This window comes from Podarcis melisellensis (assembly GCF_964234715.1).
Source record: "Podarcis melisellensis genome assembly, chromosome: 2".
Lineage (NCBI taxonomy): Eukaryota > Metazoa > Chordata > Lepidosauria > Squamata > Lacertidae > Podarcis > Podarcis melisellensis.
The window spans coordinates 41,263,430-41,278,533 of NC_138529.1; the positions used below are offsets into that span (position 1 = coordinate 41,263,430).

Sequence of the window (15,104 nt, forward strand, 5' to 3'; positions counted from 1 at the left end):
AAGTGAGGGAGAAAGGGATTATTGGGGTTTGAATGAGGAGCTATTTTGACAACAAGCTAAACAACAGAGGCTCACTTTGCTGGTAGAATTTTTAATTTGCTCACTGCGTGCCAGAGATCCTCAGTCTTTTTCACAGGATTCTCACGTTAAGCCTACAATCCCGTGTACATGTACCTATGTGTTAAGTCCCACTGAGTTGTGGAACTTCTGAGTAAAGTAAATATGTTTAGGGTTGTGACTGTAAATCAGTAATTAAATTATGAAACAGAAAATGTTTGGATCCTAAAAAAGATTGAAGAAAGTTGAATATTATTTCCTTTAGGCAAAGAAAACATTGTGAAACAGAATGCATAGCCGGGGGGGGGGGCAGTGTCCCTCCTAGAAATAGTTAAGTTCCATATTCATTGACAAAGCTCTCAGATTTCCCTCTCTCTAAATTTCTACCTTTTTCTTTTCTCTGTTTCTTACTGACCTTCTTTTTAATATACCCTTTTCATGGAAGTTCCCAGAATCTGGATTCTACAAGTGTACAGATACAGTGGTGCCCCGCAAGACGAATGCCTCGCAAGACGAAAAACCCGCAAGACGAAAGGGTTTTTCGGTTTTTGCGACGCTTCGCTAGACGATTTTCCCTATGGGCTTGCATCGCAAGACGAAAGCCCATAGGGAAATCTCGGGGACCTTTTTTTAAATGCTGGCGGTGGGGAGCAAAGCCTTTTCCCGCCCTCCGGACTTCAGAAGAGGTCCAGGAAGGCCGGCGGGGGCGAAAGGCTTTGCTCCCCACCGCCAGCATTTTAAAAGCGGTCCGGGATAGCAGGGAAGCGCTTCCCGCTATCCCGGACGGCTTTTGAAGGCAGGCAGGGGGAGCAAAGACTTTTGCCCCCCGCCCGCCTTGGGAAGAGGTCCTGGACCTCTTCCCAAGGCGGGCGGGGGGCAAAAGTCTTTGCCCCCCCTGCCTGCCTAACCGGGGGCTTTTAAATCGCCCCGGGACTGTCCGGGGCGATTTAAAAGCCCCCGGACGGCTTTTGAAGCCTCCCCCCGCCGCCCGGCTTCGGGGCATCGTCCCGATGCCGGGCGGCGGGGCGAGAAAGCCTCCCCCCGCCGCCTGGCATCGGAACGATGTCCCGAAGCTGGGCGGCGGGGCGGGAAAGCCTCCCCCCGCCGCCCGGCTTCGGGGCATCGTCCCGATGCCGGGCGGCGGGGCGGGAACGCCTCCCCCCGCCGCCCGGCTTCGGGGCATCGTCCCGATGCCAGGCGGCGGGGCGGGAACGCCTCCCCCCGCCGCCCGGCTTCGGGGCATCGTCCCGATGCCGGGCGGCGGGGCGAGAAAGCCTCCCCCGCCGCCCGGCATCGGAACGATGTCCCGAAGCCCGGCGGCAGGGCCGCGAAGCCTGGGTGCGCTGGCAACTCTCCGCAAGGAGCGCTCCCGCTGCTTGCAGAGAGGTCCGCGAAGCCTGTCCTGGACCTCTTCTGAAGGCAGGCGGGTGGCAAAAGTCTTTGTCCCCCCTGCCTGCCTTCCCAGGGGCTTTTAAATCGCCCCGGACAGCGGAGAAGTCCTCCGCTGTCCCGGGCAATTTTAAAATGCCGCCCGCCAGAAGAGGTCGGGGGAAGGCGGTTTCCATAGGAACGCATTAATTGATTTTCAATGCATTCCTATGGAAAACCGTGCATCGCAAGACGAAAAACTCGCAAGACGAAGAGACTTGCGGAACGAATTAATTTCGTCTTGCGAGGCACCACTGTACTGTCCACACATGGTCATTGCTCCATGTGCACATAATGCTAAGTCATGGTTTGTAGTAATGGCTTCAACAAATGCTGAGTTATCTCACAGATGAACAAACAAGACATGTCTTGTTTCTTTAAAGCTTGGTTTATTTCCTAAACGCCACTCTTGCCTTGTGCCTTTGTAGCTTGATGAGCATCTGGAGTGCAGTGGCCTAACAAACCAGAGCTTAGCAAGGTTGTTGGGTTTTGACATAACCCCTATCTGTAGTTAAAACAAGACATGTTCATAAGCCAACAACAACTTATGGTTTCACATTGTGGGTGGCATTAGGTTTTTGTCAAAGTAGACCCATTAAAATTAATAGGCCTAATTTAGCCATGTTAATTACGGTAATTTTAGTGAGTCTACTCAGAGGAAAACCTAGTTGAATACCACCTTGTGGTTTGGGTTTGTATATTCAAACTATAGTTAGACTAACCAAACTATGGCTTGGTGTTATGTGTGAACCAGGCCAGTGAGGTTTAATCAGATTTGTCTTCAGCACAAGGGGGACCTTTATTCCACCTAATCTTTCATACACACAACTTGCTATTCTTAGGGCCAAGCCATAGGTGTCTACTTTGAAGTAAAATTATACTTCCTTCTTGTCCCACTTTCGCATCCTTCATTCTCTCTCTTCCTCTCCCTCTCCCATACAAACACACTTTTCTCAGCATCATGTTCCCTGACACTGTCACTCTATCCTGTTTCTTTTATAAGGCAGTGGTGTAATAGAGAATAGAAAAGAAAGCACCATCTGCCTGAGCCCTTTTAATGTTGTCTGGTATGATTTCCTTAGAGATGCCAAACATACTGTGCTATTCACTAGGTTTTCTGGAGTCGAGAACTCAGCCCCTTTATTGAAGAGACAGTGTGCCTGGCCAAGCAGGCCAGTGATTGCTGCTGCCTGGTGGGTTCTGCAGCAGAAAGCCCCCTTTTCTACTGGATGGCTATCTGAATATAACCTTTCCTGCAAACCTGGGTAACTGTTGCCTTCTCTCCTCTTTTCCAGATGGCAGCTACTATCGACATGAATTTCCAGAGTGATTTGTTGGCAATATTTGAAGAGAATCTTTTCTAATAGCGCCTGGTTTTCTTTGCCTGACTCCTTAATTTCCTGGCAAATCTTTGACTCTCCATAGTGTTGTTGGCGGCTGGGAGGAGAGCATTCCTGCAGCCTTTCTGCATGTGTGACAGATGCGGCCTCAGAAGGATCAGCAGAGTCTGCCTTACAATGTGATTTTCTTCCCCACCCCGCCTCACTGAAGAAAGAAAGACCAAGACAAGCCAACTCTGTACTAGGTTTGAGTCGGTGGACATGCAGTTACTGGGAAGGGTGCCCCTGATCACTTGATATTCTCTATGCCAAACTTACTTGCAGTATATCCAGGACTTAATGCTGTTCACCCCTTTTCTATTCTTAAGAGTTCTGAGTTACAGAATGTCTTTGACTCTACAATGCTGTGTGCTGGCAGCACAAGACACTCTGCATTGAGAGGCTGTGTACAAGAAGACATACAAGCTGTTTCCGAGTCCTGTCATCACTGGCTTTGCCTTTAACTAAACTTCCCACAAGCCTGTAGCTGGGAGCCATTCTCTGTAAGTGTTCGCTTGTGAAAAAGGGAATAATTTAGCGGAGGTGTCAAGTGTACCTGGCAATTTGAGTGAGGTTTCTGTTTATAGCATTGTGTGGAGGTCCAGGAATCTGAGCTAGACTACCAACCAAAGTCAGTTTCTTTCAATCTGTTTATTTTCCTCCAGACAAATTGGCACTGCTCAGCTCTTGAGTGGGTATTCTTGTCTCTTCATTATGGATTGGAGTGGGGAAAACATTAGCACCAGGGGTATCTCCCACCCTGTCAATAGTGTTTGACTGTGGCTGTATTGTATAGTGAATATAGTTGGCATATATTTGTTTGAGTTTTATTGGTGAGCCCACCAAACTCTGTAAAGACACTGCTTATATTTTGCTCAGTTCCAGACTTTTCATCTATATTTTTAACTGTAATACCAGAAAGATACATTTTGGGTTTTAAATGTCATGGAGTCTGTTAAATTAGTTTTTATACAGCAAAGGAGCAGCTCCAAGGAGGGAGTGGGAGTGGACTTGGATCAGCAGGAAGGCCTGCTCCTCTTGCCTTCAGTTGAGTCACACACTAGCAGTGATCGTTTTCCCAGCACCTTTAGTGTGTTTTTTTTTCATTTTACTCTTTGAATTGTTCCAAGTTTATGTGCCATAAATACCCACTATACAGTACAATACTGGTGTGTCAGTATTGGCCAATCTCTGGAGTAATTAATTGGTTTTACTTTAATACGGTGAATATGCATTTGGTCTGTACTGATCATGGAATAAACTCATCTCTTTTTTTTTAAAGTTGGTGTCGTACTGACATTTCTTTTAAATCCTGCTTGTGATGAAATTACTTAAGGGGGTAAAGCTGCAAAAGGACAGCTTGCCCCCTCACCTGTCTTGCTCCAGCAGAGAAGGGAATTCTCCGGCCACAATTAGCAGGGTTTCTGTCTTGTCACAAACCTGGGAAATGTTTTCCCTGGGAGCAATCCTAAAGCAACAGAATTCCATAGAAACTGTAGGAAGATAAAGTATCAAGCAGTTGGTGCCTTCTCAGAAGAGACTTTCCCAGAAGGCATCTTACCCCATGGCTGGTTTCATGCTGTAGAACTAAACCAAAAGTTGGAAAAGACCATGCAGGGATTGCTCTCAGTTACTTCCTCTTCCTGCAGTGGACAAATCTTAGCAAATGTATGATGTAGCTTCCAGCAGTGAAACTTGGTCCACTTCAGTTGCAATGAGAAAGAGGCAAGGTTTGTCTGCTTATGGACAATGGTCCTCCAAGCCTTGGACAAGTCCCATGTTGTCAGTGAAATACTTTCTTTTAAATTTGGCTGCCTGAAAAGTGCTTAGGTTTGGTGCATTTGGATTGGCTGCAGCTGAGCCCTTGAGGATCCAGTGAAAGGAGAGGAAGGAATAGATAGTTCACCTTTCTGTACTCTTCCTCCAAACAAGTGTTCTCGGAGGAACTCCTGGCCCCCAGTATTTGACAGTGTAGAGCTTGTGTTGATACCTCTCTTGACAAAATGTGACTGTTCTGACAGAAACTGTCCTGAGTCTGGGTCAGTGGGGTTGGGCTATCAAACACTGTTATTCAGTGTACTTATTCCTGGCAGCTCGGGCCCTCCCTGGCTAGCTGCTGTAGAGGATGCTATCACTTTGCGTGAACACCTCAAACCAACCTCACTTCTGCGCGTTCAGCCAAAGACATCCCTATTTTCCCATATGACAGAAGTTTTGAAAGACAGTTTGCATAATTTGCCATCATCTCTTCACTCATATGAGATGCATTGCCCAACTAGATTATAACTGGCCAAATGGGAGATAAACTCAGCCTTGTATTATATAATATGTATGTTGTGAAAAGGGTGGTGTCCAAAATGACATAAATATGGGTAGCAACTTATGCTGGGCTACCTTCATGTCTCCAGACCTGGAAAAGACTGTACTACCCTTACTCCTCATGTGATTTTCCAGTGTATTGGGAGGAGTGGGAAAGGCGATATCTAAGGTAGCTCTCAACTGCCTCTGATTAGTATTGCCCTTGCATCTTTTGGTCCTTTTCAGCATCAATCTCAGGTCTTTTTGCAACAGGTGTGTATTGTGGCCTGCTGCACAGCTCCAATACCAGGCTATAGGCTGCCACTGTCAGATGGCATGGCAGACCATGTGTCACCCATTCCCAGCCTAACTTTGGACTTGGCCTTTCAATGAGCAATTAAATCTCTATGCCCTTAGTTGTCAGAGGTGCATGGAGCAGTAGCCATGTACTGAAGGGAACAGACTGAATTTAGAGGCCAGTGATTCTTTGGTATTCTTGCGAGCTGTTGGTCTTCACACTGAATTTTTACCTAAAGGTGCCTTTTTAACTCTACATCATTAGAAGATCTCGAAGCTTTTCTGTGTAGAGTACCAGACAGTTGGGTACTTTAAGGGAGTGAAGGGGTGTCTAAAGAAGAGATGCTCCCAAGATAGCCTCTGTGAAGGCTATTTGAGTATTACCTTGCTGAAAGGATGTGCAAGTAGGTGTTGGTCAAGCTTTCTGCCACCATGAGTTGCTTAAAGCAAGCAAAATGTTTTCTGTGTTCTCCTTCTTCCTGGTAGTTGCCAATCTTGAGAAGGCCAAGGGGGTGTTTGCACTTCCATCTCCAAGCCCAGCAGATCTGTATTAGGAGTGGGCTAGACTTCTGGCCAATAATTGCCCTTAGCTTTAAAATGCAACTGTGTAGTCCAAAGGATGCTGGGTTTCTGAGGACTGTGCACTGGCCTGGGGGGGGGGGTCACTGTATGCTTGGGAACGTGTAGCTGTTCATTTTTTGGACCAACATAAAGGTAGTCACAGTACGCTGGATTGTACACAAAACTAGCTTCCACCCTTTAACTGCTGGCATGTGAGCATTATTACTTCAGAATGAATGAGATGTTGAATCTCTCACTCACGCAGATTCTTTGTGAAGGTTTAATTGATGGATTAGCCCTTGGTTTTAAATTGTATCCCAGAAATTGTCAGGGAAAGGGGGCTCATATTACTGTGGCTACGGCTCAGAATTAAGTAGAAAGAGCCCCTTGCATCCCCTCCTCTTCCCTGTGCCACTGGCGCATCCTATTTACCACAAGTTCATTAACTGGCCTTAATCTTCTCTTCTTGGCTCTTTTTGTGCAGATCTTTGATGGGGAAGTAGGAACTTTGGCTTCCCTTCTGAACGTTGTTCTGATCTTTTCATTTCCATTGCCAGTCCTTTCTCACAGTATTCCTTGCCCCCATGTCTCCCCCACCCCCACTTGCCCTTTTTACGAAGCACTTTGGATGATCATCTCCCTCCTTTAATTTTAAGCTCAGGGTTTTTGGGGTACTTTTAGTGCACATCCGCTGTAAGAGTTGATCACAGATGAGCTCACATCCGCTGTAAGAGTTGGTCACACATGAGCTCATCACAATTGTACATAATAAAACCGCACCATACTGACAAAAATAAAGGCATAACAAAATGGAGATGCTGGAACTTCTACCAAGAGAGCACCCTCGGCTGTAAAATTTTAAAAATATATAATTTATATGTATGCAAAGAACAACACCCCTTGTATCTAGTCAGTAGTGAGGTTAGTCCTTTTTTAATGTTAACCCCTCTTTTTGCATTTGACATTTGCCAAACCTTGTCAGTAGTTGAGAGTTCCAAGTAGTGATAGAGTTTTTTAGATTGGTGGCTTACTCAGCTGTCTCGTTCTTCTTCCTCACTCTCCTCCCCTCCTTTCTATCTTTTGCAAACTTCTTGAAATGTTTACAGGCTTGCACCTATCTACTTTAATTTTTTAAAAGCTGTACTTGGTATTTTATTTTTACACATTTCTGAATGATGAACATAGGGTGATATCGTTAGTTGGGACATGATTCTTTTTTTTCTGCCAAAGGTATTTTTTGCTATTCTTGTGTTTTATTTTTCTGTTTTTACAAAATGTTTGTGTTTATAATTTGGTTGTCATTCAGACTGAGACATATTTAATTTCCCTTTCTTCCCCCAACCCCATGTATGATTTTAACAATTACAGACATTAGATGTAGGAGTCTAGCCTAAATGATGTAATCTTGTTTATTTTCCCCCCTTCTTCAGTCTTGTACAAATGAATAAGAGAAATGTACAATCCCACTGTACTTAATGCACGGAACGCTTGGCAAATAATTATGTCAGTGAATTTGAAACTTGTATTAAACACTTTAGACATTTGTAGAAGGGAATTCATAGAATTTTCACTTATATACTAAAGGTTTTTTGTGCAGTTCTCATTGCAAAAAATAAACATTTGTACTGAAGATATGAAGTACACTTTTTTTCTTTGATCTTTTGCTCTTGTACAGGAAGACTTGGCAAAGGCTACACTGAATGTTGGGTCCCAGCTCATCAACTGGTTTCCCTCACAGTTCAAATTTCAGTTGCATGTTGTACAAGCCCAGTTCTCTGAAAGCCCTCCCCAGTACAGAAATTGCCACTGCAATTAGTTTTCTAATAATATTTCAAATCTACCCCATACCAAATGCTGAAATATCAGCACTGCAACCTATATATGCTCTGATGAATAAACTAATTTGTTCTGTATTTAATAATTTTATAATTATTCTGTATTTAATAATTTTATAATTTCATGATGTTTTAATTATGGTATATAAATGCTGAATTAAAAAAATAAGTCTGCCCCATACCAAATGTTAAAATATCAGGACTGCAACCCGTTAAAATAGGAGACCACAGTCAAAATCCAAAGCTGCCAGACAGTACTAGAAACAGGATGTTTCGTTTATTTATTTATATTAAATTTGTATAGATCTCAGGGCTGTTCACAACATAAAAATACAAGATTAAAGCACAAAATATATAATAAAAATAAGCACAAAACCAAAACACCAGTAACCTCTGTTCTTCCTGCCCAACACATTTTAAAGGTAGGATGTCTATTAGCCCAAGGCCTGGCTGAAGAGGAACATATTTGCTAGGCAGCTAAAGATGGATAACGAAGGCGCCAGCTGGACCTTCCTGGGGAGAGCACACCACAAATGGAGATCTACTGCAGAAAATACTCCTTCTGTTGTTGCCACCCTCTCACGGAGGAAGCGCATGAAGAAGGGCTCATGATGATTGCAGTTTCCAGGTCAATTCATATGGTGAGAGGTGGTCCTTGAGATATTGCAGTTCTGAGCCATTAAAGGCTTTATAGGTCAAAACCAGCACTTTGAATTGGGCCTGGATGCTAATTGGCAGCTAGTGAAGTCAGGTCAGGATTGGTGTAATAAACTCAAACCGACTTGGCCCCATGAGCAACCTGGCCACTGAATTCTGCACCAATTGAAGTTTCCAAACTGACTTCAGAGGCAGCCCTACATATAATGCATGTCAGTAATCTAACCTAGAAGTAGGCCACAGAAGTTAGGCTATGCCTGCCCAGATAGGGGCAGAGCTGGGCCACCAGCTGAAGCTGCTGAAAAGCACTCCATGCCACTGAGGCCACTTCAGCCCCAAGTGACAGCAAAGGATCAAGAAGTACCCACCCCCCAAGCTACATACCTGCTCGTTCAGAGGGAGTGTAACCTGGATTGAACTGCATTTAGTTAGTTCTCATCCAGTTAATTACCAAGGCAAGACAACATTCCAGCACATCCACTGCCATACCTGTAGATGTAAAGGAAAAGTAGAGCTGAGTGTCATCAGCATATTGCTGACAACATACTCCAAACTTGTGCATAACCCCACTCAGCAGTTTCATGTAAATGTTAAGCAGCATAGGGGGTAAAAGCAAATCCTGATGAACCCCACACTGAAGGCTCCATGGTGCAAAAAACCCACACTCAAGCATTATCCTCCGGAAATGTCCATCCATGTAGGACTGGAACCACTGCAAAACAGTGCCACCCATCCTTAATTTGGACAGCCGCTCCAGAAGGATACCATGGTTGATGGTATTGAAAGCTGCTGAGAAATTGAAGAGAATTAACAAGGACACATTTCCCGTCTCATGACAGAGATCCTCATACTGGGCAACCAAAGCAGTGCCTGTGCCAAACTTTAGCCTAAACCCTCTTTGAAATGGATCTAGAAAATCAGTTTCCTCCAAGAGCACCTGAGTATGATCCGCGACCACCCACTCAAGAACCTTGCTCATGAAAGGGAAGTTAGCAACTGGTTGGTAGTTGTTAGGTTTTCTGAACTGAAGGAGGGTTTCTTGAGGAGTGGTTTTACCACTACCTCCTTCAAGCAGGCAGGGACCACCCCCTCTCACAAGGAGGCATTAATCAGCTCCCTGCTAGATTTTATCAGCCAAGAGGGGCAAGGGTCCAGAGGATGTTAAAAGGTCAGCAGTGTGCCATAACCCCCATAATTTATCTGCCTCCTTGAGTGAGTGTATTGTCAGTCCTGCCTTTAAATATGATTTTGAGTTTTTCTCTATTTCATTTTATGCTAGTTTTAATGTATGTTATTCATTCATTTGCTGCTATTAATTCACTTTGAGTGAACTTTTGTAAAAAAATACCAACTACTAAGTTTTTTTTATTGTTTTATATAACCCATCATCCTACCTCCCTAACCAGTCCAAATAAAAAAGGTTTGCAACAATCCTGAAACATCCTCAGATGCTGCCGAGTCTTCAGGGGAAGGAAGTCCTGCAATTGCAGAAGTTGCCATCGAGAGTGTACACAGATGGTAATCTCAAGCGTTCTGGTATCAGCTGAGTGTTAAGACCACCAGCATCTTTAAGAGGCGTACACCATCAAAGGGTTTTTAAACTAGCATCTTGAATTGAATTGTATCCAGAAATCACTGAGGAACAAGTGGAAATACACGAAAGGGCTGTAACATGTTCCTTACAACCTGCCCCTGCCAGGAGCATTCTGCTCAAAGTTTAAAACCCTAGAACAGCTGGTATTTTGGCAAAGATGAATTATCATGATGGGCACACCATTGCTACAGAAATGATAAAAACAGTAGTGATGTGACAACCGTTTGAAGCTGCTATGTGACTGATTACGTCAAATATCAGAGCAATAGTAATAGGGTTGCATGGCCAGAATATAAAGTGGGGAATCAGTGTTGCTCAGTGTGCAGGTGCCTACAAAACCACTAGTAGAAGGAAGAACTATAAAACATTCAAGTCTCCGTTCTGTGTGATCTCCCCAATTCGCAGTTTTAAAGGGCATTTTGATCAGATGACCCCTCTTTCAAGGGAAGCGTTACAAATTGGAAAAAATCTCTGTTCTTAGTCCCACTTTACAACAGACTACTGGATTAAGTCATACTTTTTGCTACAAATAGTTTTGTATGTAGTACAGGCAGCAGCCGGCAATACTGGCAGCAGCTGCAGTGGAGTGCTATTCCCATGGCTGCCCGCTACTGCCAATTTCTCCACGAATCGTGGAGACAGTTGGCATTGCTGAGGGGGAAGAGCATGGCACCACCCTGGCTGCCCCCTAGAAGGGAGAGGATGTGGTTGCCTACCCTAGGTGAGCTTCTGCTGCAATTGCTGATTCCCCACTCCACCAGACCTTGCCTGTGAGGCAAAGTAAGTCCCAGTATGCCGATGAGCTTGCTTTTTATGGGTTTATGTATGACAGCAGAGGGGGTACCTCTCCTCAATCCTGGAAGGTGAACATACTTCAAAACTCTTCTGACAGGGGTGGGAAATTAAAGCTGACATTGAAACAAACACATGAGCTGATTTTCACACACACAAAATTAATACCAATTTTCATTATTATTACCACAGGGTACACACAATGATACAATTCTCTTCATAGTGGTGGAATGATTATACCTCATATAATCAAATGGGTTATTGACAGGCTCCCTTACTAGAGCGTATTGTTAAATTTCTATAACATCCATTTGAAGATCACAGGGCAGTTTACAATATAAAACCACAGAAATGCATACCATAATAACAAACAAAACCAATAACTCCACACACACAGTTTAAGAGGCCATAGCTTGTTATTTATAACAGTATACAAAAAAGCACATTATTATATCAGATGTACATCAGTATCAGTTTGCATATAATAGTATGAGGGGGGAGGTTCTAAAAAGAGGTTGTGAAACTTGCTGAGCATCCACCCAAATTTGTTGAGCTGAAAGGCTGCCAGAACACACCAAAAAGGTTCTGCTGAGTTCCAGCTTTAAAAAAAGCCCTGGTATTATATACCCGTTCCTAGTAATGGCAAGCTCTGGAAATGTCCCCATGTACCACAAGTAATTACAGTGGTACCTTGGGTTACATACACTTCAGGTTACATATGCTTCAGGTTACACACTCCGCTAACCCAGAAATAGTGCTTCAGGTTAAGAACTTTGCTTCAGGATAAGAACAGAAATTGGGCTCCAGCGGCGTGGTGGCAGCAGGAGGCCCCATTAGTTAAAGTGGTGCTTCAGGTTAAGAACAGTTTCAGGTTAAGAACGGACCTCCGGAACAAATTAAGTACTTAACCCGAGATACCACTGTATTGCCAATAAGTCTGTAATCCTTAACTGAGGATAGATTCATTATAGCTGCTAATAACGCGAGTGACATGTTCTTAGCCACACTAGCAGCAATATTCATCTTAAGCCTATAGATGGCACATTTGTGTTCATTCGTGCACACCAAGGAAGGTATCAGCTGGCATGGAGGAAGTACAAGAGACATGTGGGATGTGGGTGGAAACACAGTTCAATGAGATTGAGCACGCTCAGTGGCCACAGAATGCTGTTTTAAGTTTGGGAATAAGAACACATGGAGGGATGATGGATAAGCGTACCCTGGAAGACAGCACTCCATACTGCAACATTTTGTTGCAGATATAATAAGCAACTTTGTTTTATTATTGAATTGTCCAAAGTGCTGAAGAGCTGGTTTTAATGGTGACACCTAGGACTATTCCTAGAGCTGCAAGTATTCCTAACACAACTGCGCAGTCTTGTGTTTCTTACCTGTTTTGCACTGGGAGCTGAGTATTCTCCTGGGAAAACTGACATCTGAAGCTGTCATCTGAAGGGTGAAACAAATAGGTAAGGTCAGGCATATAAGCAACAGGATGGCCTAGGCCTGCAACTTAACTTCTGAGCAGATGGGTGTCTCAGTAATCAGGATTTTGACCTTGTTTTATCAAATGTCTACTTTCTACAACATGTTGCAAATATTTGAACAATTCTGATACCCCAGTGGCAGGCCCATGCAGAGCTTGTCTGAAGCCTGGGAAGTGTCTTGTCAGAATAAAGTTATAAACTAAAAAAAAAAAGCAGCCAGTCCATGGCAGCCCCCCTCCCGCCAACTTAGTCCTCCGAGTTCCAGGGCAAGTATACCTGGCTGCCCACCCACTTTTGCAGGAACATGCCACTGAAAGAGGGAATCCCCGTTTTCTGACGAATTTCAGTCCCCAAGATTGCGTGGGAATAGCTCAGTAATGTAAGGGTTCACTTAATGCCACCCATTTAGTTGGATAATTATGGTGTGGTTGGTACCAATCATTGAAACAAATAGTTCTTACACCAGGGAGGTGCAGTGAGTGAAGCCCTGTGGTTTGATGGTATTGAGGCCAGAGCCAGATGTAAAACACTGGTTTCTGCCATAAAAGCTTTCTGTTCACCAATGATGTATAGCTGAAAGCACCTTGGGGAGGGGAAGCAATAACTCAGCTTTGTCCCTTGCTCTTTTTTTACAACAGGAAATCTGGGGAAGCAATGTGTGTTTGCAGGGGGGGGGGGGATAGCTTAAAAACATTCCTTTTTAAACATTAAGTTTTGTATTCTTTTTCTCTTTAATATATTGTTAGTGCTGGCTCTTGACATTTTTGCTTCTGTTTTTAATTCAATAATTTGTTATATATATTTTCAGATTTCTCCCGATTAAAATGGTTTTTTTGGATTACATGCATACCACGTATCAGGACTCCAGTTCATGGGCAATTTCACAACCTCCATGAGCTGGTGATGTCCTAATCAACTTATCTAACAAGCAATACTATTTACATATGAGCTAAGCAGAGAATTCCGTTTCCTCCACCCATTTTAGCATGTGACGCTTAATGCGTCCTGAGAATGAGGATGTGCATCCTGATATTTTCACCAGCTATCATTGCTGATCTTAACTCTTGAAAAGCCCACAAGCACAGCATGACCATGACAGAACTCTGCTGCTGTTATCAAGGAACTAGAATTCAGAGGTAGACTGAAGGTAGCAGGTAGCTACCATGACCTTGATAACCCTACCCTCCAGGAATTATCTAATCCCATTTTAAGGTAAAGGTAAAGGGACCCCTGACCATTAGGTCCAGTCGTGACCGACTCTGGGGTTGCGGCGTTCATCTCGCTTTATTGGCCAAGGGAGCCGGCGTACAGCTTCCAGGTCATGTGGGAAGCATGACTAAGCCACTTCTGGCAAACCAGAGCAGCGCACGGAAATGCCATTTACCTTCCCGCTGGAGTGGTACCTATTTATCTACTTGCACTTTGACGTGCTTTCGAACTGCTAGGTTGGCAGGAGCAGGGACTGAGCAACAGGAGCTCACCCCGTCATAGGGTGAACCGCCGACCTTCTGATTGGCAAACCCTAGGCTCTGTGGTTTAATCCACAGCGCCACCTGCGTCCCTTAATCCCATTTTAAAGCTGTCTTAATTGGTGGCTATCACCATTTCTTGTGGTAGCAACTTCCGCATTTACTATGCATTGTGTTAAGAAGTACTTTTGAGTCTCCCATTTAACAGGTTATAGCGTTATATGAAGGAAAAACCGTCCCTATTGTCCCTTTCTCTACACCATGCAACACTTTATTATATTCCCCCTCCCCAGCTGCTTTCCCCATAAGCTATAAAGCCCCAAATGAGTAGGACCAAGCATTTTACACCTATTGTAAAACATACAGCTAGTTGGGAATGAATGTTTTGTTTAGTATCAAACTACATTCTTGTATTATGTTGTTACTAATAATACGCTTCGGCCCCAATCCACCTGTGGTGGTATGTGGGTGGTTACTTTTAACTCGCCCAGGTTGAATTCCTGTCTTTTCCTGTTTATATCCCAAAGTACACCTGCCAGGACGCACCTATTCTGACGTGCTTTAATCTCCTTTACCATTAATTTTAATTATGTTTAAAAGTTTTAATTGCTTTGTTTTTATTGGTAATTTTAATATATATGGCAAACCGTTTGGGGTTAGATCTGTTAGATATATAAACAAAACTAAAGCAAACGTGTTCAGTCTCTGGGCGCGGGAGAGTTAAAAAAAACTTAAATTTGCATCTGCTTGGAGTCTAACAAGGGGGTCGGTTACTCCGCTCTATAGGAAAGACCATGGGGTCGGCGTTGAGGTGGAACCATGGGCGTAGCCAGGTTTTTTGTTGGGGGGGGGCAGAACATCAGATCTGTGTGGATTATGTGGGGCTTGGCTACGCCCATGGTTTGAATCCGAGTGGGGCCCTTCAACTAAATGAAAGAAAAGGCGGTTTGTGCGTCGGGCGGGGTTCCACTTCCCCTCCTTGAATCCCTGCGAGGTTCCTGGGAGTTAAGCGGGCCTGAACAGAGGGGGGTTTTCTTGAGGAAAAAGAACTCGGCCAATACCCGGCTCTCTCTTGCCAGCCGCCATGCTAGAAACGGAGTCTCCTTCGGGCGAGGTCAGGGCCCTCTCGGCGGGCGCGGAGTCGAAGCGCCTCCCTGAGCTCCGCCAGGCGAGCGGGGAGCTGCCGGGAGCAACAACAACCGCCTCTCACCCCCCGAGCGGGCTTTGCCCTCGTGGTCGCTCTGACGGGG

The 15,104-nt window shown here is 44.5% G+C and overlaps 1 protein-coding gene and 3 long non-coding RNA genes across 9 annotated transcripts in view; 2 read left to right on the top strand and 2 right to left on the bottom strand.

Moving 5' to 3' along the window:
• The window catches only part of BRD4 (bromodomain containing 4), a 69,889-nt gene extending 65,744 nt beyond the window's left edge, over positions 1–4,145 (top strand). For all 5 annotated transcript variants that reach the window (XM_081900431.1, XM_081900435.1, XM_081900434.1 and 2 more), the window contains exon 21: positions 2,781–4,145. In XM_081900431.1, coding sequence (XP_081756557.1) covers positions 2,781–2,849 — 69 coding nt within the window. In that variant the 3' untranslated portion in view covers positions 2,850–4,145. The remainder of the gene's footprint in view (positions 1–2,780) is intronic.
• Positions 1–15,056, bottom strand: part of LOC309363934 — a 38,150-nt gene extending 23,094 nt beyond the window's left edge. For both annotated transcript variants that reach the window (XR_014165661.1, XR_014165662.1), the window contains exons 1-2: positions 14,916–15,056; positions 12,290–12,347 (exon numbers count right to left, since the gene is read on the bottom strand). This is a non-coding gene — a long non-coding RNA (uncharacterized lncRNA). The remainder of the gene's footprint in view (positions 1–12,289; positions 12,348–14,915) is intronic.
• LOC309363936 overlaps positions 1–15,104 on the bottom strand; it is a 230,318-nt gene that overhangs the window by 67,167 nt on the left and 148,047 nt on the right. The window lies entirely within an intron of this gene.
• Positions 6–2,773, top strand: LOC309363935. The gene is made up of 3 exons (XR_014165663.1): positions 6–248; positions 371–525; positions 1,734–2,773. It is a non-coding gene; the product is annotated as an uncharacterized lncRNA (long non-coding RNA).